The sequence below is a fragment of the Dendrobates tinctorius genome, unplaced genomic scaffold, assembly GCF_039654945.1.
Source record: "Dendrobates tinctorius isolate UK_male_01 unplaced genomic scaffold, ASM3965494v1 ptg000132l, whole genome shotgun sequence".
Lineage (NCBI taxonomy): Eukaryota > Metazoa > Chordata > Amphibia > Anura > Dendrobatidae > Dendrobates > Dendrobates tinctorius.
Window position 1 is genome coordinate 7780731 of NW_027361800.1, and position 27155 is coordinate 7807885.

Consider the following 27155-nt stretch of genomic DNA (forward strand, 5'->3'; position numbering starts at 1 on the left):
ACACCGTTCCGCGTGCGGTAAAATTGATAGAGCGGTTTTATTCTTCGGGTCAGTACGGTTACAGCGATACCTCATTTAGGTCTTTTTTTATGTTTTGGCGGTTTTATGCAATGAAAACTATTTTATATAAAAAATAATTATTTTTGCATCGCTTTATTCTGCGAGCTATAACTTTTTAATGTTTTTGCAGATGACACTGTATGTCGGCTCGTTTTTTGCGGGACAAGCTGAAGATTTCAGCGGTACCATGGATATTTATATGTGTCTTTTTGATCGCGCGTTATTGCACTTTTTGTTCGGTGGTATGATAATAAATCATTATTTTTTGCTTCGTTTTTTATTTTTATTTTTTAAGGGGTTAGCTAAAGGGGTTAACTAATGGGCCAGTTTTATAGGGCGGGTCGTTACGGACGTGGCGATACCAAATATGTGTACTTTTATTGTTTCTTTTTTATTTTCAAAAAATGAATTTATTGGGGAATATTTTTTTTTTTTTTACTAATTTATTTGGCGATTTTTTTAAAATTATTTTTACACTTTTTTTTTTAACTTTATTATATTGTCCCAAGTGGGACATCACTGTCCTCTGACAGATCGCTGATCTGTCACATCACAGATCACTGTGACAGATCAGCGATCTGTCACAGGCACTGCTGCAGACTTCCTCATGCCTGCGCTTTGCAGACACTGAGGAAGCCAGCTCTCTACAGGCCCTCGAAGGTCCCCGTCACCATCTTGGATCCGGGGGCCTGTAGGGAAAGAGCCCCCCGCAGCAGCGCTGCACATTGTGCTGCTGTGGGGGGGCTCAGGGAAGCACGAAGGGAGCCCCCTCCCTGCCGATGCTTCCCTTTAACCCCGGTATACCGCGATCTTGTTTGATCGCGGTGTACAAGGGGTTAACGTGTCGGGGGCGGTCCGTGACCGCCCCTGACACATTATGCCGGGTGTCAGCTGTGATAATCAGCTGACACCCGGCCGCAATCAGCGTCGCTCACCATGTGGGCGCGGCTGATTGCTATGACGTACTATCCCGTCCCTGGGAATTAAGTCCCAGGGCACATGGACGGGATAGTACGTCATATGGCAGAAAGGGGTTAATGTACCTAGGTAAAAAGAAATACTCTTGTCTGGACAAGAACCCAAAGAGGGAACTGGATAGAAAGAGGGAATTATAAGAGGGGGGGGGAAATATTACTCATGTTAAGAAGAAAGTGTGCCTCCTGGTACGTCTATTCTTTTATTCCCTTTTCTACCTTTGGGGGAGTCTTGTCCAGACTGAGTATACGTTCAGGTGTCTATATGTGATCATCTATATGCACCTGCTGGCTGTTTATATTTTCTTCTATTTGGTTCTTTATCATATATATTCATCCTCAACTTTGTGGGGATTATTTTTTTAATAAAAAGTTATATACCGTAATTGGGTTTTCATGCTTGCCACCCAGGATTAAAACATTATTTTTTAATTTTGTCAATGGTGCTCTGCCTTCATTTTTTTGTTACTATATATTTTTACATTTATATACCATATATACTGTATATATATATATATATATATATATATATATATATATATATATATATACTGTATATGAAGAGGGAAAGACACACTTATCTGTGCTGTCCTGCAGCCGGGGTGACGTCTATCAAGTCAGAGCATGATGCTGACTACTCATGTCAAAAATATTCAGAATTGAGAGTCCTCAATGGTTGATACCTTTTAATGGCTAACTGAAAAGATGGTAATAAATTGCAAGCTTTCAAGACTACTCCGGTCTCTTCATAAGGCATTGACTAACACAAAATCTGAAGAATCACATATATATGCACAATACAGCACAGAAAAATGCAATAGATAACACAAGTGACGTGAAGCAGAACTATCATTATGGGAGAGGGATAGACATAAATATTGGAACAGTTCATAGATAAGATGTTGTGAATTCCCTGGCTCAGACTTCTGAGCCAAAGCTCCCCCTGCTCCCTCCGGGGGTTACTGGAGGTAGTGAAGCTGGCCAGATTGACAGAGGTCTGCCACCTGATGATGATGATTGAAGATCTGGGGTTACTGATTGGAATATTTAAGTCTGCAGACTTCCTGCAATCCCTGCTGGTGATTGCTTTCCTGTGCATTCATAGGTCTGATGTCTCCTGCCCTGATCCTGCATTGTTCAGCTAAGTGGTTCATTTGCTAATCCATTGCATCTGATCTGGTTTTGTCTCTCTCTGCTTGTTTTGCGGGTTCAGCTTGCTCCTCTGGGGGCTGTGCTGGACCACCGCTCCATATGTTACAGCCTGTGTTGGTTTGTTCAGTCCCCTGTTATATTGGTCTTTTTTGCTTTGCTTCCAGTTGATACCGGAGTGCTGATATAGTGGGGGCGAAGTCGTGTGACTTCAGTGTTTTTTTTTTGTACATCAGACATGTTGGATTTTTCAGAGTTTTTGCATGATTGAAGACAGTGTCTTTCCTTTCCTGTCCTGTCTAGCCAGTTTGGGCCCCATCGTTTGCTCAGTCTATTTTTCTGCCTGCGTTTGTTTCATCTTGTCTCACCGACAATATATATTTGGGGGCTATCTATTCCTTTTGGGGTCTGCTCCGGGGCAGTTTAGATTTCACCTTTCTTGCTTTAGGCTTAGTTAGCTCTCCAGCTGTGCTGAGGCATCTAGGGCATCGTAGGTACGCTCCACGGCTACTGCTAGTTGTGTGGATAGGATCAGGGGTCTGCAATCCGATTAGTTACCAACCTCTCTGGTTTTCTGGTGGCTTAGCCAGTTCCTGCCATCCTCCTCGGTGACCCATTCATAACAGAATCACCAGCCTTACTGTAGACTCTAGGGCACTCAAAGAAGGAAAGAATTGTAAAAAAAAAAATTAAAAAATGTGTCAGAATTTTTTTTTTTGTAAATTTTTTCCTCTTTTTCTCTGGGGCCGTAGGAGGATTTTTTGTCTAAATGGAGACTAAGCAATTGTCCGATCATGTTGAGCAGCTCGCTGCTGAAGTGCGGGGAATTTCTACCTATCTCGCTCAATCATCTGCTGTTGAACCAAAAATCCCTACTCCTGATGTGTTTTCTGGAGATCGGTCTAAATTTTTTAATTTTAAGAATAATTGTAAAATATTTTTTGCTTTGAAACCTAACTCATCGGGGAGCTCTGTGCAGCAGGTTAAAATTGTCATCTCCCTGCTGCGCGGTGATCCCCAGGATTAGACTTTTTCTTTGACACCCGGAGATCCTATTCTGGCTAATGTGGATGCATTTTTTCAAGCCCTGGGTTTGTTGTATGATGAACATAATGCTATTGATCAAGCTGAGAAAACCTTATTGGCATTGAACCAGGGTCAGAGTTATATTGTCAACAATTCCGAAATTGGGTGGTCCTTACTAAATGGAATGATGATGCCCTGGCGGCTTTTTCGGAGGGGTCTGGCGTAGACCTTGAAAGATGTTATGGTGGGATTTCCTGTCCCCTCTGGTCTTGACAACTCTATGTCATTGGCCATTCAAATTGATCGGCGTTTACGTGAACGTAAAACTACACGAGAGGCGGTGCCGCCTTTCGAACGAACTTCTGAACCCATGCAATACGATAGGGTTTTGTTTAGGGCACAACGTCAGGAGTTTAGAAGGCGTAATAAGTTGTGTTTTTTTGTGGGGATGCCTTTCATACTATTTCTGTCTGTCCTAAATGAGAGAAGCGTTTTGCTCATGCATTTGCGGTGGGCAGTGTTCAGCCTAAGTTCCTATTGGTGATTACCTTGATCTGCTCCTTGTCTACATTTTCCGCTAAGGCTTTTGTTGATTGAGGAGCAGCTCTGAATCTGATGGATTTTGACTTTGCCAAACGTTGTGGTTTTCCCATGATACCCCTGCGGACGCCTATCCCTTTGAGGGGTATTGATGCTACTCCTTTGGCGGAGAATAAACCCCAGTTTTGGACCCAGGTGATAATGCGGGTCGCCCCGGACCACCAAGAGAATTGTACATTTTTGGTGTTGCACAATTTGCATGATACTATTGTTCTGGGTTTTCCTTGGTTGCAAACCCATAATCCTGTTTTGGATTGGAAATCTGTGTCTGTGGTGCGTTGGGGTTGGCAATGTGTTCTTAGTGACACTCCTGTTTTCTCCACCTCTCCCCAGTCTCATGATATTCCTGACTATTTGGCTGATTTTTCTGATGTATTTAGTGAGAATAAGTCTGCGTCTTTCCCTCCTCATAGGAGTTATGACTGTGCAATTGAGTTAATGCCCAGGTGTAAATTTGCCAAGGGTCGGCTTTTCAACTTATCGGTACCTGAACATGATGCTATGCGATCTTATATCAAGGAGTCATTGGAGAAGGGTCATATCAGACCATCCTCTTCACCTTTAGGTGCTGGGTTTTTTTTTTGTGGCCAAGAAAGATGGCTCATTAAGGCCATGTATTGACTATCGTTCCCTTAACAAAATCACTGTTAAATATCAGTACCCGTTATCCCTGATTTCTGATTTATTTTCCAGAGTTAAAAGTGCCTGTTGGTTTACCAAACTTGACCTCAGGGGGCATATAATCTTATTCGCATCAAGCACGGGGATGAATGGAAGATGGCGTTTAATACCCCAGAGGGTCATTTTGAGTACCCTGTGATGCCTTTTGGGCTCACTAATGCCCCTTCTGTCTTCCATTCTTTTATGAACGATATTTTCCGGGACTTTGTGGATAAGTTTTTGATCATTTAATCTGGATGATATTTTGATCTTTTCCAGTGATTGGGATTCTCATGTGGAACATGTCCGGACTGTGTTCCAGATTTTAAGGGAAAATACTCTATGTTAAGGGTGTCATGATCTGAATTTAATATGACAGTTTTAAATTGAGCAGGGTGAACTTTTTTTACTTTGGCAAGTGCCAAGTGACTTGACTGTCCCCGGTGGTGGTTAGTGGTATCACACTTTAGGTTTAATGTGCACGTAATTATGAATCAGGTGTGGGGCTCTATAAGTGAGTCTCAGGGTGTGCAATCACTGCTGGTGATATTGATTCATTCATTCTGAGTTTGTGAAGCCTGAGTGAACATGGAGCTGAAGAGGAGTCCTGCGCAGTCAGCCAGAGGAGACGAGTGGCAGCTAATGGTGTCTGCAGGAATTGCTGGCATGGCGTGGAGGAGTCGCAGTTTATGGTGTCGGCGGGAAGTGCGTGCATGGCTTTGTGGAGTGGCGACTATGGAGAGAGTTGCACTCGGCATGCTCGACTTGGTGGCCAAGAGCTGGAAGAGGGGAAGAGTCTTGAGGAGATCATTTGCATATTCCCAGTGCCTTCTGGGATAAGTGAAGAGTCTCCGCGAGCTCAACGATCACTGGGTTTTGGCCGTTGCAGCTGAAAAGAGGAAATCGGAGAAACCAGGGGAAGAGTCTTGAGGAGATCATTTGCATATTCCCAGTGCCTTCTGGGATAAGTGAAGAGTCTCCGCGAGCTCAACGATCACTGGGTTTTGGCCGTTGCAGCTGAAAAGAGGAAATCGGAGAAACCAGGGGAAGAGTCTTGAGGAGATCATTTGCATATTCCCAGTGCCTTCTGGGATAAGTGAAGAGTCTCCGCGAGCTCAACGATCACTGGGTTTTGGCCGTTGCAGCTGAAAAGAGGAAATCGGAGAAACCTATCGGCGCGCGAATTTTGGCTCATCTTTTTAAGAAATCTCAAGATGGAAGAGGCCAGGAGCCATTTGGTGAGCTGCATTTCTTGCTACATGTTCACAGATTTACCAGTGGAAAAGCCAAACTTCACATGCCACAAATGCAAGCTTGTGACCCTGTTGGAGGAAAAGTTGCAAAATCTCGAAGAGAGGTTAGCTACGTTGAAGATCATTAAGGAAGGTGAAGAGTTCTTGGACAGAGCAGAATTATCTCTTCATGTTACAGAAAGAGAAGAAATTCGAAGTGCACCTGAAGAAACAGAGGATTGGAGACATGTGACCCAGAGAAGCAGGAGGATCAGGAGGCAGTCAGCACCCATACTGCTCAGAAACCAGTACCAGGCTCTCACGCAGGAAAACGATGAAGAAATACATCAGGATAAGACTTTGCCAACAAACAGCAACCTTGTACGCCTTCAGAGTCCTCCTGGATGGAGAAAGAAAAATGTTGTGAAGAAGAAACGGAGAGTGGTGGTCATGGGGGAATTCCCTGTTGAGAGGAACAGAGGCCGCTATCTGCAGACTGGATATAACTTCAAGAGAAATGTGCTGTCTTCCAGGTGCAAAAATTAAAGATGTGTCTGACAGGATATCAGGACTCTTCAGACCTACAGATGACTACCCATTCCTGCTACTACATGTGGGGACAAATGACACCGCAAGAAACGACCTGGAAACCATCTGCAGAGACTTTGAAGACTTAGGCAAGAAAGTGAAAGAACTGGGAGCGCAGGTGGTCTTCTCTTCCATCCTCCCAGTGGATGGCCATGGAACAAGGAGGTGGAATAAGATTCTGCAGGTGAACAACTGGCTACGTCGATGGTGCCGTCAGCAACGATTTGGATTTCTGGATCACGGAGTGAACTACTTATACGATGGACTACTTGCTAGAGATGGGGTGCACCTTACGAAGACTGGAAAGCAGGTATTTGGAAGTCGCCTTGCTACACTTGTAAGGAGAGCTTTAAACTAGAACAACATGGGAAGGGAAGCAAAAGACCAGAAAAAGCCATACACCTGACAAATGCTACTGAGAACTCTGCTATTAGAAGTGGAAAGGAAGAACAAAGACGAAAGAATCTAATTAAAAAAAATATTGGAGAAAGAGAAACCAATCACAAACTAAAATGTTTCTATACTAATGCACAAAGCATGGGCAACAAACAAGGAGAATTGGAACTACTAACACAGGAAAAGAAATATGATGTCATTGGAATCACTGAAACTTGGTGGGACAATACACATGATTGGAATACAAGACTAGAAGGATACAACTTATTTGCAAGAAACAGACTTGATAAACGAGGAGGGGGTGTCGCATTGTATGTTAGAAATGCGTATATCTGCACAGAGATTGAAGCTTCAGAGACTGGGAGTTCTGTGGAAACTGTTTGGGTAAGAATACAAGGACAGAACAATGGAAAGGACACCATTGTAGGCATTTACTACAGGCCGCCTGTGCAAGCTGAAGATATGGATGAACTCTTTATGCATCAAATGGCCAAGTTCTCCAAAAAATATGACATAGTTGTCATGGGAGATTTCAACTATCCAGACATTTGTTGGGAATCTCTCTCAGGCAAAGCTAACAGGTCAAGGAAATTCTTATCCTCTCTTGCTGACAACTTTATCTTCCAAAAGGTAAAGGAGAAAACAAGGGGAACTGCTACCTTGGATCTAATCCTTATAAACAGGGAGGAAATGGTTGAGGAGGTAAAAGTGGCTGGGACCCTAGGAGGTAGCGACCATGCTATTTTAGAATTTTGGATAACTAGAGGTGGAAGACCTGTGAAGACTCAGACGTCAAGGTTAGATTTCAGAAAGGCAGATTTTAAGGGATTCAGAAAGAGAATTGGAGGGATCCAATGGCTGGATATCCTTAAAGACAAAAATGTCCAGGAAGGATGGGAAATCTTGAAAAATGAAATTCTCAAAGCACAGTTGTTAACAATTCCGAAAAGAGGGAAGAATAGGAAGCATTTAAGGAAACCAGGATGGATGAACACAGAACTTAAGCACATGCTAAAAAGGAAGCAAAAAATGTTTATAAAATGGAAAGAAGGAGGCATATCTAAAGAAGAATATAATGCTGTCTGCAGAACCTGCAAGGCACAAATCAGATTATCTAAAGCTGAAAATGAATTGAGGCTTGCAAGAGATGTCAAAAGCAATAATAAAGGATTTTGGGGATATGTCAAAAGTAAAAGAAAAGTCAAAGATGCTATAGGATTTTTACAGGATGAAAATGATGAAATGGTAAGACAGGATGTTGAGAAGGCTGAACTTTTAAATTCCTATTTTGCATCTGTTTTCTCTCAGAAAGGAAATGTAACATCAACTGTTATTCACTGTCCTATTAAGGGAATAGAAGAATCCAGGATATCTATAAACAGAAAGATAGTGAGGAAACACTTAGCTAACCTAAATGTATTCAAGTCTCCAGGTCCAGATGAATTACACCCCAGAGTACTGAAGGAGATAGCAGAAGAAATTTTTGAACCCCTCTCCATAATCTTTGAAAATTCTTGGAGAACAGGAGAAGTGCCAGAAGACTGGAGAAGAGCAAATGTTGTTCCTATCTTCAAAAAGGGGAAGAAGGTGGACCCAGGCAACTATAGGCCGGTGAGTCTGACTTCTATACCAGGAAAGATCTTTGAACAAATTATTAAACAACATGTATGTCAATACCTGGATAAGAATGAAGTGATTAAACAGAGTCAGCATGGGTTTGTAACTAATAAGTCATGTCAGACTAATTTAATTTCCTTCTATGATGGTATTACTGATTGGGTGGATCAAGGAAATGCTGTAGATATAGTATATCTTGACTTCAGCAAAGCATTTGACAAAGTCTCTCATACAATCCTTATTGAAAAAATGACTAAGTATGGAATGGACAAGGCAACTGTTAGGTGGATTCATAACTGGCTTAGTGATCGGACCCAAAGAGTGGTCGTAAATGGCTGCACATCCAGTTGGAAGAATGTCTCAAGTGGGGTACCACAGGGCTCTGTCCTGGGCCCTGTATTGTTCAACATCTTTATCAACGATTTAGATGAAGGAATTGAGGGTAAACTGATTAAATTTGCTGATGACACAAAGCTAGGAGGGATAGCTAATACTAGAGAAGAGAGAGAGAGGATTCAAAAAGATTTAAATAAACTGGAGAAGTGGGCAGCAACTAACAGAATGGTTTTTAACAGGGAGAAATGCAAAGTACTACATCTGGGCAATAAAAATGAAAAAAGCATATATAGAATGGGAGGAATAGGGCTAAGTGACAGCACATGTGAAAAAGACTTGGGTATACTAATAGATCACAGACTGAATATGAGTCAACAGTGTGATGCAGCAGCAAAAAAGGCAAATGCAATTCTAGGATGTATTAACAGAAGCATACAGTCTAGATCACGTGAAGTAATTATTTCCCTCTACTCCTATTTGGTCAGACCTCATCTGGAATATTGTGTCCAATTTTGGGCACCACATTTTAAAAAAGACATCAACAAACTGGAGCAAGTTCAGAAAAGAGCGACCAGAATGGTGACCGGTCTGCAAACCCTGTCTTATGAGGAAAGGTTGCAGGATTTGGGAATGTTTAGTTTGCAAAAGAGAAGACTGAGAGGAGACTTAATAGCTGTCTACAAATATCTAAAGGGCTGTCACATTGTAGAAGGATCAACTTTATTCTCATTTGCACAAGGAAAGACTAGAAGCAATGGGATGAAGCTGAATGGGAGGAGACACAGATTAGATATTAGAAAAAACTTTTTGACAGTTAGAGTGATCAATGAGTGGAACAGGCTGCCACGAGAAGTGGTGAGATCTCCTTCAATGGAAGTCTTCAAACAGAGGCTGGACAGACATCTAACTTGGATGATTTAGCGAATCCTGCTTTGAGCAGGGGGTTGGACCAGATGGCCCAGGAGGTCCCTTCCAACTCTACGATTCTATGATTCTATGATTCAAGCATGCTTAGAATTTTGGCAGAGGCTGACTCATCCTTGGGACTCTGTTATTGGACTGCTGCAACTGGAGATGGACTCTGCTCCAAGGCTGCACTATGGTGTAGGATCCAGGATGGTGATGGATCCGGGTGGAGGAGAAGACGCACGCAGGTGGTGGGGCTCTGTTGCAGGAGCATAAGCACAGAGCCTAAAGCTAAGTGGTGTTTCCCCTGTATTGTCTTCTTTCCTCATGTGCAGTGGTGGGATTAGTCTCCGCACCGACCAATTCTCTAGTGAGGGTTTAGGGTCAGGGCGAGCAAGGGTTTAAGGTTCGAGTGCGGCGACAGGTGCGGAGCCTGTATAGGGAACGTAAGGAGTGCAGGGACACTGGCTCAGGGGAGCTGAGGAGGTCTCCACGTCCCCATTCCCTATCGCAGGGCCCACCATTGTTAATGTTATCCAGCTTCCCCCTTATTATTTAAATTCGCCGTACTGGAGGCGGGGTTTCCAGAATTTATATTAACGTGTAATACCTAAATTCGCCAGGTGGAGGCGGTGTATCCATCTGCACGTATTATTATTTAAATTCGCCACTGGAGGCGCTGTATCCAGAGTCATGTGTGTTATGGGTCCTCCTTGCGGTATCATCTGCGTCCAGACACACGTGACCATGACAAAGGGATCGAAGTGTCTCTTTGGTGTACAGAGGATTTTGTTTTTGGGATTCATTTTGTCCCCGTCTGCTATTGAAATGGACCCGGCCAAGGTACAGGCCATTTACGATTGGGTTCAGCCCACTTCTTTGAAAGCTCTCCAGAAGTTTTTGAGTTTTGTTAATTTCTACCTTAAACTTATAAGTATTTTTTTGGGTATTGTTAAACCACTGACTGATTTGACCAAAAAGGGCGCCGATGTAGTGAATTGGTCTCCAGAGGCAGTCTCGGCATTTCAGGAGCTTAAGCGGAGATTCACTTCTGCTCCGGTTCTACGGCAACCTGATGTCTCACTCCCATTTCAGGTGGAGATAGATGCTTCTGAGATTGGTGCAGGAGCCGTTTTGTTCCAGAAAGATCCGATAACTTCTAAAATGAATCCCTGTGCCTTCTTTTCTCGAAAATTTTCCCCATCTGAACGTAACTATGACGTGGGGAATCGGGAATTGTTGGCCATGAAATGGGCATTTGAAGAGTGTAGACATTGGTTGGAGGGAGCTAGACATCAAGTTGTGGTCCTCACCAGTCACAAGAATTTGATTTATCTTGAATCAGCCAAAAGCTTGAATCCTAGACAGGCTAGGTGGGCCTTGTTTTTCATGCATTTTAATTTTGTGGGCTCTTTTCTTCTGGGCACTAAGAATGTTAAGGCGGACACCCTTTCCAGGAGTTTCTTTGTGTATTCTCTTGATGTGACCGAGCCTACTACCATTCTAAATGAGGGTGTAGTTCTTTCCGCCATCTCTCCTGATTTGAGACGTGCCATGGAGGAATTTCAGGAGGATAAACCTGAATGATGCCCTATGGGAAAATTGTATGTCCCTGACCAGTGGAGGAAGAGAGTAATGTCTGAATTTCACTGCTCCGTGTTGGCTGGTCATCCAGGTATCTTTGGTACCAGAGATTTGGTGAGTCGGTCTTTTTGGTGGCCTGCCTTATCTCGTGATGTCAGGAATTTTGTGCAGTCCTGTGGGACTTGTTCTCGGTCCAATCCCTGTTCTCGTGCTAGTGGTTTGTTGATGCCCCTGCCAGTGCCCAGGAGGCCATGGACCCATATCTCAATGGATTTTATCTCTGATCTCCCTGTCTCTCAGAGAATGACTGTTATCTGGGTGATCTGTAATAGATTTTCTAAGATGGTCCATCTTGTACCACTCCCAAAGTTGCCATTTTCTTCTGAGTTAGTGCCCGTGTTTTACAACAAGTAGTTCGTCTGCACGGGATTCCTGAGCACATTGTGTCGGACAGAGGAGTCCAGTTTGTTTCCAGATTTTGGAGAGCTTTTTGTTCCAAACTGGGAATTCAGTTGTCTTTCTCCTCTGCATTTCATCCTCACACCAATGGGCAGACTGAGAGAACAAACCAGACTTTGGAGTCCTATTTGAGATGTTTCATATCTGCTGATCAGGATGATTGGGTATCATTTTTGCCATTGACCGAATTCGCACTAAACAATCGGGCTACTTCTGCTACTTTGATGTCTCCTTTCTTTTGTAACTTTGGGTTTCATCCTCGATTTTCTTCGGGGCAGCTGGAAGCTTCTGCCTGCCCAGGTGTGGATTCTGTGGTAGAGAGAATGCAGCAGATTTGGGACCAAGTAGTGGATAAGTTGTCCCACTCTCAGGAAAAGGCCCAACGGTTTTCCAACCGGCATAGGACCATTGGTCCCCGGTTTAAAGTGAGTGATATGGTTTGATTGTCCTCAAAAAATATTCCCATGAAGGTTGCATCTCCAAAATTCAAGCCAAGGTTTATTGGACCTTATGAGATTTTGGAAGTCCTTAACCCTGTTTCTTTCCGTTTGGCTCTTCCAGTTATGTTTAAGATTCATAACGTTTTTCATAAATCTTTGTTGAAAAGGTTTGTGGAGCAAGTGGTTCCCATGGCGGCGCCCCCTGACCCTGTACTGGTTGAGGGTAGTTTGGAGTATGAGGTAGAGAAGATATTGGATTCTCGTCTGGCTAGACGGATACTTCAGTACTTGGTCAAGTGGAATGGTTATGGCCAGGAGGATAATTCTTGGGTCTCTTCTGCTGACATCCATGCCAAGAGATTGATTCGTGCCTTTCACCGGGCTCATCCTGATCGGCCTGGTGGCGTGGATGAGGGTTCGGTGACCCCCTCCTCAAGGGGGGGTACTGTTGTGAATTCCCTGGCTCAGACTTCTGAGCTCAAGCTCCCCCTGCTCCCTCCGGGGGTTACTGGAGGTAGTGGAGCTGGCCAGATTGACAGAGGTCTGCCACCTGATGATGATGATTGGAGATCTGGGGTTACTGATTGGAGTATTTAAGTCTGCAGACTTCCTGCAATCCCTGCTGGTGATTGTTTTCCTGTGCATTCAGAGGTCTTATGTCTCTTGCCCTGATCCTGTATTGTTCAGCTAATTGTTTCTTTAGCTAATCCATTGCATCTGATCTGGTTTTGTCTCTCTCTGCTTGTGCGGGTTCAGCTTTCTCCTCTGAGGGCTGAGCTGGACCACCACTCCATATGTTACAGCCTGTGTTGGTTTGTTCAGTCCCCTGTTATATTGGTCTCTTTGGCTTTGCTTCCAGTTCATACTGGAGTGCTGATATAGTGGGGGCGAAGTCGTGTGACTTCAGTTTTTTTTTTTTTGTAAATCAGACGTGTTGGATTTTTCAGGGTTTTTGCGTGATTGCAGACAGTGTCTTTCCTTTCCTGTCCTGTCTAGTCAGTTTGGGCCCCATCGTTTGCTCAGTCTATTTTTCTGCCTGCGTTTGTGTTTCATTTTGTCTCACCGACAATATATGTTTGGCGGCTATCTATTCCTTTTGGGGTCTGCTCCGGTGCAGTTTAGATTTCATCTTTAATGCTTTAGGCTTAGTTAGCTCTCCGGCTGTGCCGAGGCATCTAGGGCATCGTAGGTACGCTCCACGGCTACTGCTATTTGTGTGGATAGGATCAGGGGTCTGCAATCCACTTAGTTGCCAACCTCTCTGGTTTTCTGGTGGCTTAACCTGTTCCTGCCATCCTCCTCTGTGACCCATTCATAACATAAGGAGTCTGGATGTTTTATTGTCCTCTGATTGGGGTCTGGTTCTGTGTTGTGATGCCCCACAATGTCTTAGGAGCAAATTCCTTAATTGATGTAAAAGACATAAATCCTTGCGACACATTCATTCCTGCATTGAGAGTGTCAAAGGTCGTCATGAATTTGTACTCATAGACTCTTCTGTCTCTCTGAGATGTGAAGTTCCCTTTCAATACCAGTAATTTCAGTCAGGCATACAAAAATGTTTTGCCACAGGTAGATCCATTCTTTTTTCTCTTATTGTGTGGCGATGAGAATTCATCCTTGTTATATGTTTTTGCCCTGTCTCCCCCACATACAGACCGCCAGTTGGACATTTAGTACAAATAATTAAGTACACCACATGAAATGTGATGTGGGATCTTGTAGTCCTGATGTGAATTTGGGATCTTTATCTTGTCCATGGTCCAATTTACATCTGGACTACAAGATCCCAGGTACTTTCAGCTGCATCATATCTAATGTGGTGTACTTAATTATTTGTACTAAATGTCCAACTGGGGGTGTTCTGTCTCCGACATAATTCATGATCTTTGACTGTCTGCTTGTTAATATATATATACAGTGATTTGCTGAGAATATCCATAATGTTCACTTTCAGCCATAGATTTAATGTTTTCATTGTTTTTGGCTCCATCTAGTGACCAGAGTCATAACCGCAGTGTTATAGTGTGTTTGCTTCCTGAATCTTTCCCCCCATCCACAATGTATTCTGGGAACGTTGCAAAGCACTATGGTAAGTTTTGCAGTGCCTTCTGCGAGCCCTTTGCAAAGTATTATGGTTTAGTCCAGCCCCCATTTTTCCCTCCAGTTCGCCATTTTCTCTCAAGCCTGCTTCCTGGGAACATCTCATTTCTCTTCCCCCTTGTGTCAGCATCACTGGTATGCAAACATGCTTCCGGTATATAATTCCTATCTCATACTACTCTGCTTAGTTAGCTCTCCCCTGGTTATCTATTAGTGCAGATAATCTATGTTACGCATATTATGTATTCCTATGAACCCAGTGCTGATTGTATTTATATGTTTTACTTGTAGTTTCACCACATCAATATACCACCACGTTCAATAAAGCACAGATTCAACCTACAGTCTTCTTATTGGACCCCTAGTATAGCGGTTTAGCTGCTTGTATTAGCTACATGAATCCCTGTTCATTTAGTGAGGACAGAACAGAGGGTCTGTATGTGGGGGAGACAGGGCAAAAGCTTAGAACAAGGATGAATTCTCATCGCCACACAATAAGAGAAAAAAGAATGGATCTACCTGTGGCAAAACATTTTTGTATGCCTGATCACAGCACCATGGACATGAAATTACTGGTACTGAAAGGTAACTTCACATCTCAGAGAGACAGAAGAGTCTGTGAGTACAAATTCATGATGACCTTTGACACGCTCAATGCAGGAATGAATGTAATGAGAGAAAAGAATAGCATAATAGCATAGCACTCACTGATCCATGTGAAAAAGTTCACTTTATTTAGCAATCCACATTAAAACTTCATGGCTGGGAGGCTAGAGGGAGGAGTGAGCAATGTCTGACGACGGCCATTTCGTGCTTACTAGCAGGAATGAATGTGTCACATGGATTATGTCTTTTTACATCAATTAAGGAATTTGCTCCTAAGACCTTGTGGGGGCATCACCACACAGAACCAGACCCCAATCGGAGGACAATAAAACATCCAAACTCCTTATCTATGAACTGTTCCAATATTTGTCTATCCCTCTCCCATAATGATAGTTCTGCTTCACGTCATTTGTTGCATTTTTTCTGTGCTGTGTTCTGTATAAATAAGTGATTCTTCAGATTTTGTATTAGTCAATGCCTGATGAAGAGACCTGAGTAGTCTCGAAAGCTTGCAATTTGTTACCATGTTTTCAATTAGCCATTAAAAGGTATCAACCACTGAGGACTCTCAATTCTGAATATTCTTCTATCTACTGGCTAACACAGTACAAAGAGATTTATGGAAGCTGATTTGCATTGACAGAGACAGCTTCTGAGCTGTTTAAAAGTTCAAGTAGCCGCCATAAATCTACTGTGGCTCATATACAAGACCGCAAACACCAAAAAAAACCCACCCAGGACTTGTCAGGAGGTGATCTGCATCCTGCCCCCTCCTCACTGTCTCTCCTGCAGACACACAGGGTGAAATGTGGGCATGTCTGCAGTTTGCTGAAGGCAGCTTAAAGGTATAGTCTCCCTGCACTACAGTGGAGCTTCACTACATCGGTGAGCTGCGCACGATAACATTGTTAACAGTGGCAGAAGCTCTGGGTGGGCCCCCTCAGAGCAAGGGGCCTGGGGCGACGGCACCCTCTGCCCCCTGGTAGCTACGCTACTATCCAAGGGGGATTGGGGTTATTGGGGTGCATATGACTTGGTAGCAGGGCGGGCTTTGCAGTCTATGCATAAGAAAACAGAATGGGAGTACAAAATGAATAATGTGAAGTGGATTTTCCTGTGCCCATCCAGTATGTGGTTTCAAAGGCATATTGGGGTGCAGATAACTTGGCAGCAGGGCAGGCCTTGCAGTCTATGCATAAGAAAACAGAATGGGAGTACAAAATAAATAGTGTCAAGTGGACTTTCTGGTAGACATCTAGTACGTGGCTTGAAAAACTTATTGGGGTGCATGTAACTTGGGGGCAGGCCAGTCCTTGCATTCAATGCAACGTTTTTTCAGGAAGCCCTCCTGTACCTCTCATGAAAGGGGTATTGTGGTGCGTCGTGATTCTTGGCAGCCCATCCTCTCACTGCATAGGCAATAACAGTTTAGGAGACCCACTGATTAATAATGGCCCTTTAAGAAGATTAATGCCGCCTGATGCCACTGTAAAAATAGGCTCTGTGACTTTAATAGTCCATCCTTCATAAATGAAACAAGATGTGTCTACTTATGTGTCACACACCACATGGCCAGCTAGGGTTGTTAAATGTTACAATGACATTTCCCAGTGAATGCATTTGTATTGGTTGAAAGCAATGTTAAAGTTGAAAAACGCTTCAAAAGCGATGGGTCTGAACATAGCCCAAGTGAGGGAGGAACATTTTGGTCTGGGGTTAATTATTTTGCTTTATATATGTCATTAACCTGGAAAGGATGTACTTTAACATATTTCCCAGCAAAATCCGTTTTGGTATGTTTTTGGTGCACCGGTAAAAATGGCATGAAACTCTGAAAACATTGTTTAAGGGCAGTTTCACACGTCCAGATAATTCCGGTACCTGAAACAACAGTATCTGAGCTATCCGTGTGCATCCGTGTGCTATCCGTATGTCCGTGTGTACCATCCGTGTGCTGTCTGTATGCTGTCCGTGTGTCCATATCCGTGTTTTTGAAAAATTATTTTCAATGTTAACCCTTTGACTTTTAAAAACGCACACGGATTGCACACGGACAGCATCCGTGTGCGGTACGTATTTACACGGACCCATTGACTTGTATGGGTCCGTGTGATCCGTGCTGTTGCACAAAAACAGACATGTCAGCGTGTTTTGCACACGGACACACGGTCCGTGAAAACACGTTGACATCTGCATAGACACATTCATTCGAATGTGTCTACATGTGTCAGTGTCTCCGGAACGTGAGAAAACTGTCACTACACGTACCGGAGACACTGACGTGTGAAACTGCCCTAAAGCTGTGAACTAGGAGTCAGGAATGCTTCCAGGGGCGATTTCCATGATGTCCCCGTGTCATTTGAGCAGTGTTTCCATCATTTTCAGACGTTTTAAGACCTTTAAAGGACCCCTGGGGAGATCACGGTAAAAATGCTCGGGTCTCCCATAGACTTACATTGGGCTCGTTGTTCTGACCGAGTACACGAGTATTCCAATTTTTTCGACCCCGAGCAACGAGCACCCGAGCATTTTAGTACTCGCCCATCACTAGTTGGCACCCTTTTAAAATGCAATCATCCTCGCCGCCACCTCCTCAGCCTCACCCTGTCAGAGGCAGGATGCAGACACAAATAAGCAGCTTCCCCTTGAGGGACGCAGACTTCCCTCAGCAGCCTCTCCTCACTCCCATAAGCATCCTCGCCCTGCCGGATGCAGCCTCTCCTCACTAGCCTCCCCCTGCCAGGTGCAGAATTCAATCAGCAGCCTCTCCCTGCAAGACACAGACTCACCTAATAGCCTCCCCTCAGCAGCTTCACCCTACTAGATGCATACTCCCCTCAGCAGCCTCCCCTTTCCTCACTCCCCTCAGCAGCCTCCCCTTTCCTCACTCCCCTCAGCAGCCTTCCCTTTCCTCACTCCCCTCAGCAGCCTCCCCTCTCCTCATTCACTTCAGCAGCCTCCCCTCTCCTTGCAGCCTCCCCTCTCCTCACTCCCCTCTGCAACCTCCCATCTCCTCACTCCCCTCTGCAGCCTCCCCTCTCCTCACTCCCCTTAGTAGCCTCCCCTCTCCTCACTCCCCTCTGCAACCTCCCATCTCCTCACTCCCCTCTGTAACCTCCCATCTCCTGACTCCCCTCTGAAACCTCCCATCTTCTCACTCCCCTCAGCAGCCTCCCATCTCCTCACTCAACTCAGCAGCCTCCCATCTCCTCACTCACCTCAGCAGCCTCCCCGAAAATCCGGTGGCAAGCGCAGCCTGCTGTGATTGTCTCGGTCCGAGGAACGGATCCGATTAAAAAAACGGATGATGGGAGCAACACCATAGAATAACATTGGGACGAATGCAATGCGATTTTTTTTTTTTATCGCATTGCATTCGTCCGATTTAATCGCTAGTGTGACTCCGACCTTACAGGTATATCCTCCTTGTCATCCATATTCGTCAGTATGGACATTTCTATTCTATTATAGTGATGAACACTCGGGGAGCACATGGATATCCTTTTTACTTAAAGCCATTTCACCATAGTTGTGGACTTTGGTCCCTGAAAAAAATTTTCTGTTACTAATTTTCTTTAACCATGTTCTCACCCTCATTTATGGCACAGATGAAATCTGAAAACTGCATCTACACTTTTGGAATGAATGTCTGCAGTCACTTTCCTTCACTATAGATCCTGGTTCTGACGTCAGATTATTATTTATTTTTTGTGAAAAATGTATTATATGTCTATAGCATTGTTCTGACATATTGTTTTGTTTTCTTGTTTACTTTTTTGTAAGTTATAGTCTACTCTAAAGAAACAAAAAGACCTTTCTGATGAAGGTCCGTTGTTGGACTGAAAACGTTCATATGATATGAGTCTATTTTTGTCTGGATGCACAATAAAGAAAAAATAGCTTCTCCGATTTTGAGTGCCAAGTAATTTTGTGTGTGTATATATATATATATATATATATATATATATATATATATTAGGACATGAATCACACCATCTCTAAAGACCTGTGATTTATTACCCATAGTGACCTTCTAACTAGGTCTCCAAGGGGGATGTGACACCCTCGTGGCAATAGATAGATTATTGTGTGGGTCTGGTGAGGTCTCAGCGGTCATGGAACTAATGAAAAATTTAGAGATTGGACTAAGGTCCTTAAAGATGATTTTGGGGAGTTAGACTGTAAACTTAAAGCAATGATATCAAAGGTAATATTTTCTGAAATACTGCCTGTACCAGGTGCCACACCTGAAAGGCAGTGATACAATAGGCGCGTGAATAAGTGACACAGGAATTAGTGCAGGAAAGAGGGTTTAGAGTTTGTGGAGAATTGGGTCAACTTCTCTGTTGATAAAAGGCTCTATGCTACAGATGGGTTACAACTGAATGGGGAGGGTGCAACTGTGCTGGGGAAAATGGCTGAAAAGTTGGAAGAGTGTTATAATAGGGTCTGCGGAGAGGACAATTAATGTGCAAAAGTGGAACATTGTGTAGATTCAGGTCACTATCTAAGTAATGAAATTGAGGGTGCCATGGGTGGAGGGGTTATTATAGTCAATAGATTAAGCAGGAAGAGAAGGAAAGAGCACTTAAATTTATTATTTCGAAAACCTTTTTACATATTGCATATACAGTTATAGTAGCCGATAGTATACAGTAAATATTATTAAAGGAATATAAATTAATGGAATATCAAGCAAATGGCATAGTATGTTACTGTTTGCAAGAAAAGATGAGGAAAACTTTGCAGATTTAGACATTTCATTTAATTTATTTACGGTATATGTAGTAGTTATAAGCAATTTTTAATGTAAATGCATTATGTCTTCTAGTGGTAACTCGGAGATTTACGATGATACATTACCTTGCCTACCAGAAAGGAAGCTTTTATCAGCATCATTGCAGCATTTTGCAATAACAGAATCAGAGCGACCAGGTTTGTGGAAAATTTTATCTGAGGATACATAATTTCCCACTATACATGTTTTTTATGAGCCATGTAGTAAACAAAAAAACTAAAATGCAGCTACAGTCTACATATAAATCTAAAACAAAAGTGTTATGTCAAAATACTCTTCTGAGTAGTTTTAGTCAAAAGAATTGTATATATTTTTGGTTAATATAATGTGCAAATATACAATAGCAGTCAAAAGTTTGGAAACACCTGTTTATGCAATGTTTTTTCTTTTTTTTATTGAAATTTGTACATGTGCTTCATCAGCTAGTAACCTGGAATGGCTTTACAAAAGTCTTTGAATGACATACCAGAGGTGCTGAGTATAGATGAGCGAATAATTCAATGTTCAGTTTGGATTCCGATCACCGAATTTGCAATATTAGCCCCGTAACTACTGCCATACGCCTTTTAACGGCGGTAGTTAAGGGTACTTTAACCACAGCGCTGTTAATTAACGGCGCTGTGGAAAAAGTTATAGCGCCCCCCCCAGAGTCGGATTTTCTCCGGAGACACGGCTGCCAGGGGTAGCTGAGACCTCAGAGAACATGATTTGGGTCGGTTTTTACCGATCCCGGTTTTATGATCGCATTATTAACCGTATAACGGTGACCGCAAAGGAAAAAAAATAGTCCAATGTGACATTTAATTTTTCTCTCTTCTGATGTGATCACACATCAGAGGAGAGAGAAATAGGGTCAATGATCCCCCACCCCCAGTACCTTCCAGTGCTACTCGGCCCGCGTGCTTCTTCCCGGAAAAAAAATGGTGGGCGCATGTGCAGTGCACCCGCTGAGATCTGCCGGCATGCACCCAGCATCACAGTTATCAAAATAAAAAAAATAGAAATAGTAAATAAACCCCCTTTATCACCCCTATAGTTAGGGAAAAATAATGAAATAAAGAAAATATATTTATTTTCATTTTTCCACTAGGGTTAGAGTTAGGTGAAAGTTAGGGTTAGGGTTGGAATTAGGGTTAGGGTTGGAATTAGGATTAGGGTTGGAGTTAGGGTTAGAATTAGGGTTAGTGCTGGAATTAGGGTTAGGGTTGTGATTAGGGTTGGGATTATGGTTTGGGTTATGATTAGGGTTAGGATTAGGGTAAGGTTTGAGATTAGGGATGGGGGTGTGTTGGGTTTAGGTTTATGGTTGGGATTAGGGTTAGGGTTAAGGTTGAGGTTAGGGTTATGGTTAGGGTTGAGATTAGGGTTAGGGGTGTGTTGGGGTTAGGTTTGTGATTAGTGTTATGTTTAGGGTTGGGATTAGGGTTAGGGGTGTGTTGGGGTTAGGGTTGGAGTTAGAATTGGGGGGGTTTCCACTGTTTAGGCACATCAGGGGGTCTCCAAACGCGACATAGTGCCACCATTTATTCCAGCCAATTTTGCTTTCAAAAAATCAAATGGTGCTCCCCCCCTTCCGGGCCCCGACGTGTGCCCAAACAGTAGTTTACCCCAACATATGGGGCATCAGCATATTCAGGACAAATTGCACAACAACTTTGGGGGTCTAATTTCTCCTGTTACCCTTGGGAAAATAAAACTTTGGGGGCTAAACAAATCATTTTTGTGGAAATTTTTTTTTTTTTATTTTCATGGCTCTGAGTTATAAACTTCTGTGCAGCACTTAGGGTTCAAAGTGCTCACCACACATCTATATAAGCTCCTTGAGGGGTATAGTTTCCAAAATAGTATCACTTGTTGGGTGTTTCCACTGTTTAGGCAAATCAGGGGCTCTCCAAACGCAACATGGCATCCGATCTCAATTCCAGCCAATTCTGCATTGAAAAAGTCAAACATTGCTCCTTCAGTTCCAACCCTGCCGTGCACCCAAACAGTGGTTTACCCCCATATATTGGGTATTGGCGTATTCAGGAGTAATTGCACAACAAATTTTGAGGTTCGTTTTCTATTTTTACACTTATGAAACTAAAAAAAATTGGTTCTGAATTAAAATGTTTGTAAATTTTTTTAATTTTTTTTCCTTCCACATTGCTTCAGTTCCTGTGAAGACGTAAAGGGTTAATAAACTTCTTGAATGTGGTTTTGAGCACCTTGAGGGGTGCAGCTTTTAGAATGGTGTCACTTTTGAGTATTTTCTGTCATATTGACCCCCCAAAGTGACTTCAAATGTGAGGTGATCCCTAAAAAAATGGTTTTGTAAATTTTGTTGTAAAAATGAGAAATAGCTGGTCCACTTTTAACTCTTTTAACTTCCTAAGAGAAAAAAATTTGGGTTCCAAAACTGTGCTGATGTAAAGAAGACATGTGTTCCGTCCTTACTAATGAACCTGGATTCATATAGCTTATATGGGCAGCTAAACCGCTATACCGGGGGTCCAATAAGAAGACTGTAGGTTGAATCTGTGCTTTATTGAACATGAGGGTATATTGGGGCGCGGTGAAACTACAAGCAAAACATATAATACAATCAATATGGGTACATAAAAATACATAATATACATTATACAGATTACCTGTGCTAATCGCTAACCAAGGGAGAGCTAACTAAGCGGGGTGATCTAGACAGGGATAGATGTGGAGAGCGTGATTATACACCGATGATGCTGACACAGGGGAAGAACAGGGATGAGGTGCTTCTAGTATGCAAACTTGATAGAAAATGGCAGACTGGGCAGAAAAAGTGGGCTGGAATAGACCATGATGCCTTGTAAACTTACCCAGGATACATTGCAGATTGGAGGGAAATCAAGAACGAAAATGAAACTAAGGCTAGTTTCACACTTGCGCCGTTTTGCACAGCGTTTCGAGCGCACATGAAACGCATGCAAATGCTTGTAAACGCTGCGATTTTTCGTCGCATCATTGTGCGCATTACGATGAAAAATGCAGTGTTTGTATGCGTTTTCAAGCCTTTTTCCATGCGTTTGCGTTTTTTATGCCCATGGGTTGTCCTAGGTATCACATTTCACAGAAGGAAAATCCTTGAAAAATTCTTGCAACAGACTCCACCAATGGGACAGCAGTGGGCGTGTGTTATGGGAATTTTTTATATAGACCCTGTTAACAGCTGAATTCTTCACATTTGCTTGCATTTTCCTTTGTGAAACATGGATCTGCGCTGGAAGAGTTTTCACTTCAACTTGGATCTGGACATCAGGATGGCTCAGGCTTATGCAGTTGCTTGCCATCAACAAAGGGAGAGAGACAGCAAGACTGCAGCGGTGGCGTTTGTGGATACATCCCATTATTGAACTCCGGGAGAGCCGTGGAGCGTACCACACCCTCTACAGCGAGCTCCAGGCAAACCCAGAGAAATTTACTGACTATACCCGGATGTTCCAAGAAAGCTTCAGGGATTTACTTGCTCATGTTCAACAATCCATCCGGAGACATGACACACAGATCCGTCGTGTGATTCCTCCGGAGGAAAGGCTCCTGGTCACATTATGGTATTTAGTATTGCAAAAGCAATGCTTGCATAATTTTCTTTGTTCTGACATGTACTATTCCAAAGCTGGCAAAATTATTGTTCTGCCATGTTGTAAACAAAAGGCTGCAGATTTATTTATATGCCATGTATTTTTATTTGTGTTTTAAAAATCCATATACATAAATATTAATTTTTGCATTTTCTTGGTTTCCCAGATTCCTGGCTACTGCAGAGAGCCTCTCTTCACTCCACTTCCAGTACCGGATTGAAATATCCACCTAGTCTGGAATAGTTGCGGACACCTGCCGGGCTTTGTGGAGCGTTCTCTGTCCTGAAATTATGCCCCTGCCCACCGCTGAAAAGTGGATGGAAATAGCAGAAAAATTCTGGATAGTCTGCAATTTCTCCAACTGTTTGGGAGCGGTTGATGGGAAACACATCTGGATTATCAAACCAAAAAGAACTGGATCTGAGTACTATAACTACAAAAAGTACTTTTCTACAGTACTCATGGCCATTTCGGATGCAGACTGTATGTTTGTTGCAGTGGACATTGGGGCATTTGGCCGTGGGAATGACTCCCAGGCTTTTAAGAACAAGGACATGGGTCGGAGGTTGTATGGCAACCATTTCAATTTCCACGGCCTCTTGCCAACACCAAAGGTCCGCTACAGTGATTTGTAATGGTTGGGGATGAGGCATTCCAGATGTGCCAAAACCTGCTCAAACCTTACTCCAGCCGGGACTTGGACCACACACCAAAAAAATTTTTAATTACAGGCTGACCAGGGCCAGAAGAACTGTAGAGTGTGCCTTTGGTATACTTGTCTCCAGATGGCACATTCTCGGCACAGCCATTAATCTGTAACTGGAAACAGTGGATGAGGTGGTGAAGGCCTGTGTGGTTCTACATAATTTTGTGATGACTAGAGAGCACCCGAACTTTGAACTCGATGCATCTCCTAACCCATTGCCTGAATTTACTCAGCACCCTCTCAGGTCATCCGTTGAAGTTGGCCAAATGAGGGACCAATTTGCGGCCTACTTCAACTCAGATGTAGGACGGGTGGAATGGCAAGATCAAATGGTGTAAAAATGTTTTCTTGTGTGTATGTTAATAATAAAAACCTGTTTTGATACCTGTACCGAGTGCACTCTGTCTTTTTACACTCCAATACAATAATCAACTGGCCAGGTGTTCCAGTGAATTCATTATGCTGTGTTTTGTGCATCAGGAATTTACTAGTACTCGTGACTATACATACACACACACACACACAAGTTGTATGACCTTTATCATCTCTACAGTTTGTCTTCAATTTGCAGCGACGGTGGAGATAATACAACTAATATTTGTGTCACGTGGCCTGATGTTACAAATAGTGATTTGGGGATGCACTAGCATCCGTCACTCTTTATGACACATGACCCTGTGACTATAAGGCTATGTGCACACATATGCAGAAATTTTCTGCATACTAACAGGACTCCTGCCCAGAAAACGCGCGTCCCCAGACACATAGAAAATAGCCAGAAATGCGGAATTTTCCACGAAATTAATGAGCATGCTACGTTTTTTTTTGCGGGAAAAAAAGCATCAATATGCACAAAGTGCATTAAAATGAATGGGAAGCTTCTTTTAAGCATTTTTTAAGCTGATTTTTTGGTAAATCCACGAAAAAAACACGAAAAAAATGCTGTGTGTGTTACTGTTCACACGTCGCTTTTTTTTTGCGGCGGTTTTAAAAGCGCGATTTTGCCGCGAAAACATGAAAAATAAGCATCCCATACAATCCTATGGGATTCCGCAATGCTGTGCTAATGCTGCGGTTTTTTTCACACCGGAATTGCTTCACGGTAAAAAACGGAGCATGTTCATTAATTTAGCAGAATCGCGGCGATTCCGCCAACATAGGAATGCATTGTTCTGCTTACTTTCCGCATGTGGCTGTGCCCATCATGCGAAAAGTAAGCAGAACATTTGCGGATGGTACCCACTGTCCGGAGGAGAGGAGACTGTCCTCCAGGCTGTGGGTACCATATCCCTGTAAAAAATAGAATTAAAATAAAAAATATTGTTATTCTCACCTTCCACATTCCCGGCATCTTCTGGTCCCAGTAATCCTTTGCGAGAATGACCGCGATGACGTTGCGGTCTCGCAGGAGCGCGACGTCTCACGGTCATTCGTGATGACATCACGGGACTGCGACGTCTCGCGGTCATTCGCGCAAAGGATTACTGGGACTGGAAGATGCCGGGAGCATGGAGAGAGGCGGGAAGGCTGCGCGGGACGCCGGAAGGTGAGAATAACAATATTTTTTATTTTTTTTTATTATTTTTTTACATCCTATCTTTTACTACTGATGCTGCATAGGCAGCATTAGTAGTAAAAAATTGGTCACACTTGTCAAACACTGTGTTTGATGAGTGTGACCAACCTGTCAATCAGTTCTCCAAGCGATGCTCCAGATCGCTTGGAAAATGCTAGCATTCTGTAAGCTAATTACGCTTGCAAATCGCTAGTTTTTCCGCGGGACAATCGCAGGAATTTAAAATGCAATTTTCCCGTGGAATGGAATTCCAGAATTCTCGTGGTAACTTCCGCGAGAGTTCCGCTACATGTGAACTTAGCCTAAATATTATTTTATTATTTGTAGTATCATCACTGTGGCTTGAGTTTGAACGCAGACTGGAGACATAATAAAGTTTATACAACTTCTACAATACCCAGGCCTGGTGTCATGCTGAAGTGAGGACGCACAAATTATCACACATGGGCAGGAGAATATACATATATGAGTTAAACTGCAGCATCGCTACAGTCTGCTTGAAATATATGCAGACTAAAGCGAAGCTGCAGGTTAAAACTCATGTGTATTCACCTGCCCAGGTGTGATAGCTATGATATAAGGCCAGGGTATTGTACATATGACGTGTATTTTCCCCATCATATCATCAGTTTATTCAGCACACACTGAACAGAGGATGTGGTTAATTACAAGGTATATCTAGAACCCTCTTGCCTTGTCTCACAAATAGTTAAATGATGATGGTAAAAAACACCATAGTCAATTAACTTTTTATGATACCTGGCAAGGTAACAATAGATATGCCTTGCACTCAACACCATTCTCTATTCCAGGGTTCCCCAACTCCAGTCCTCAAGGCCCACCAACAGATCATGTTTTCAGGATTTCCTTTGTATTGCACAGGTGAAGCAATTATCACCTGAGCAATACAAAGGAAATCCTGAAAACATGATCTGCTGGTGGGGCTTGAGGACTGGAGTTGGGGAACCCTGCTCTATTCAGTCTGTGCAATATTAGCAGACTGAAGAGACTGGTGGTGAAAATACAAGTCATATATTTGTGTTTTGACTACAAGAAACTTGTCAGTAATGGAGCTATGTGGTGTCAAAAACGCAAAGCGTACGGCGCAGTGTGTGTACGGCACAGTGTGTGTAGGCGGTGAAAGACACATTAATGAAACCGTATTTTGTGAAAACAGAATTGCACATTTATTTTTAAACAAAAAAAAAAATCAAATTTTTTATTGTGAATGACATTTGGGGGAAGATTGGGATACTTTGGGTGTGTGGAGAGACGAGGAATGGCTAGAAGTTGAGGAAGGGGTTCTAGAGGAAGAGGCGATGAAAGAACTGGGGGAAGGGAGCTCAGGGATGGAACTGAAGGCAGGTTGAGACACATTAGGAAGAGGGGGGAGGGACAAAGTCTTTTGCTTTTTTGCTTCTTTGTGGCTGGAGTCTCCTGCCTGGACTGACTTCCATCATGTGACCGCCTTACATTGCTCGACCGCCTTGAGCTGCAGGACCGTGGCCTTGATGGGTAAAAGAGGGAATGTGGGTCACCCCTCTGATGCTCGGTGGTGGCGGTGCTCCTAGAAGTGCCGGTGCTCCTAGAAGGAGAAGTCGTGCTGGTGCTCCTAGGAGGAGAAGTGGTGGCGGTGCTCCTAGGAGGAGAAGTGGTGGCGGAGCTACTAGGATGAGGAGTGGTGGCGGTGCTCCTAGGAGGAGAAGTGGTTGCGGTGCTCCTATGATGAGGAGTGGTGGCAGT

The 27155-nt window shown here is 43.2% G+C and overlaps 1 protein-coding gene across 4 annotated transcripts in view; it reads left to right on the top strand.

The window, feature by feature from the left end:
* The window catches only part of LOC141048056 (uncharacterized), a 1479555-nt gene that overhangs the window by 375619 nt on the left and 1076781 nt on the right, over positions 1-27155 (top strand). For all 4 annotated transcript variants that reach the window (XM_073543414.1, XM_073543413.1, XM_073543415.1 and 1 more), the window contains exon 4: positions 19568-19671. In XM_073543414.1, the coding sequence (XP_073399515.1) occupies positions 19568-19671 (104 nt within the window). The remainder of the gene's footprint in view (positions 1-19567; positions 19672-27155) is intronic.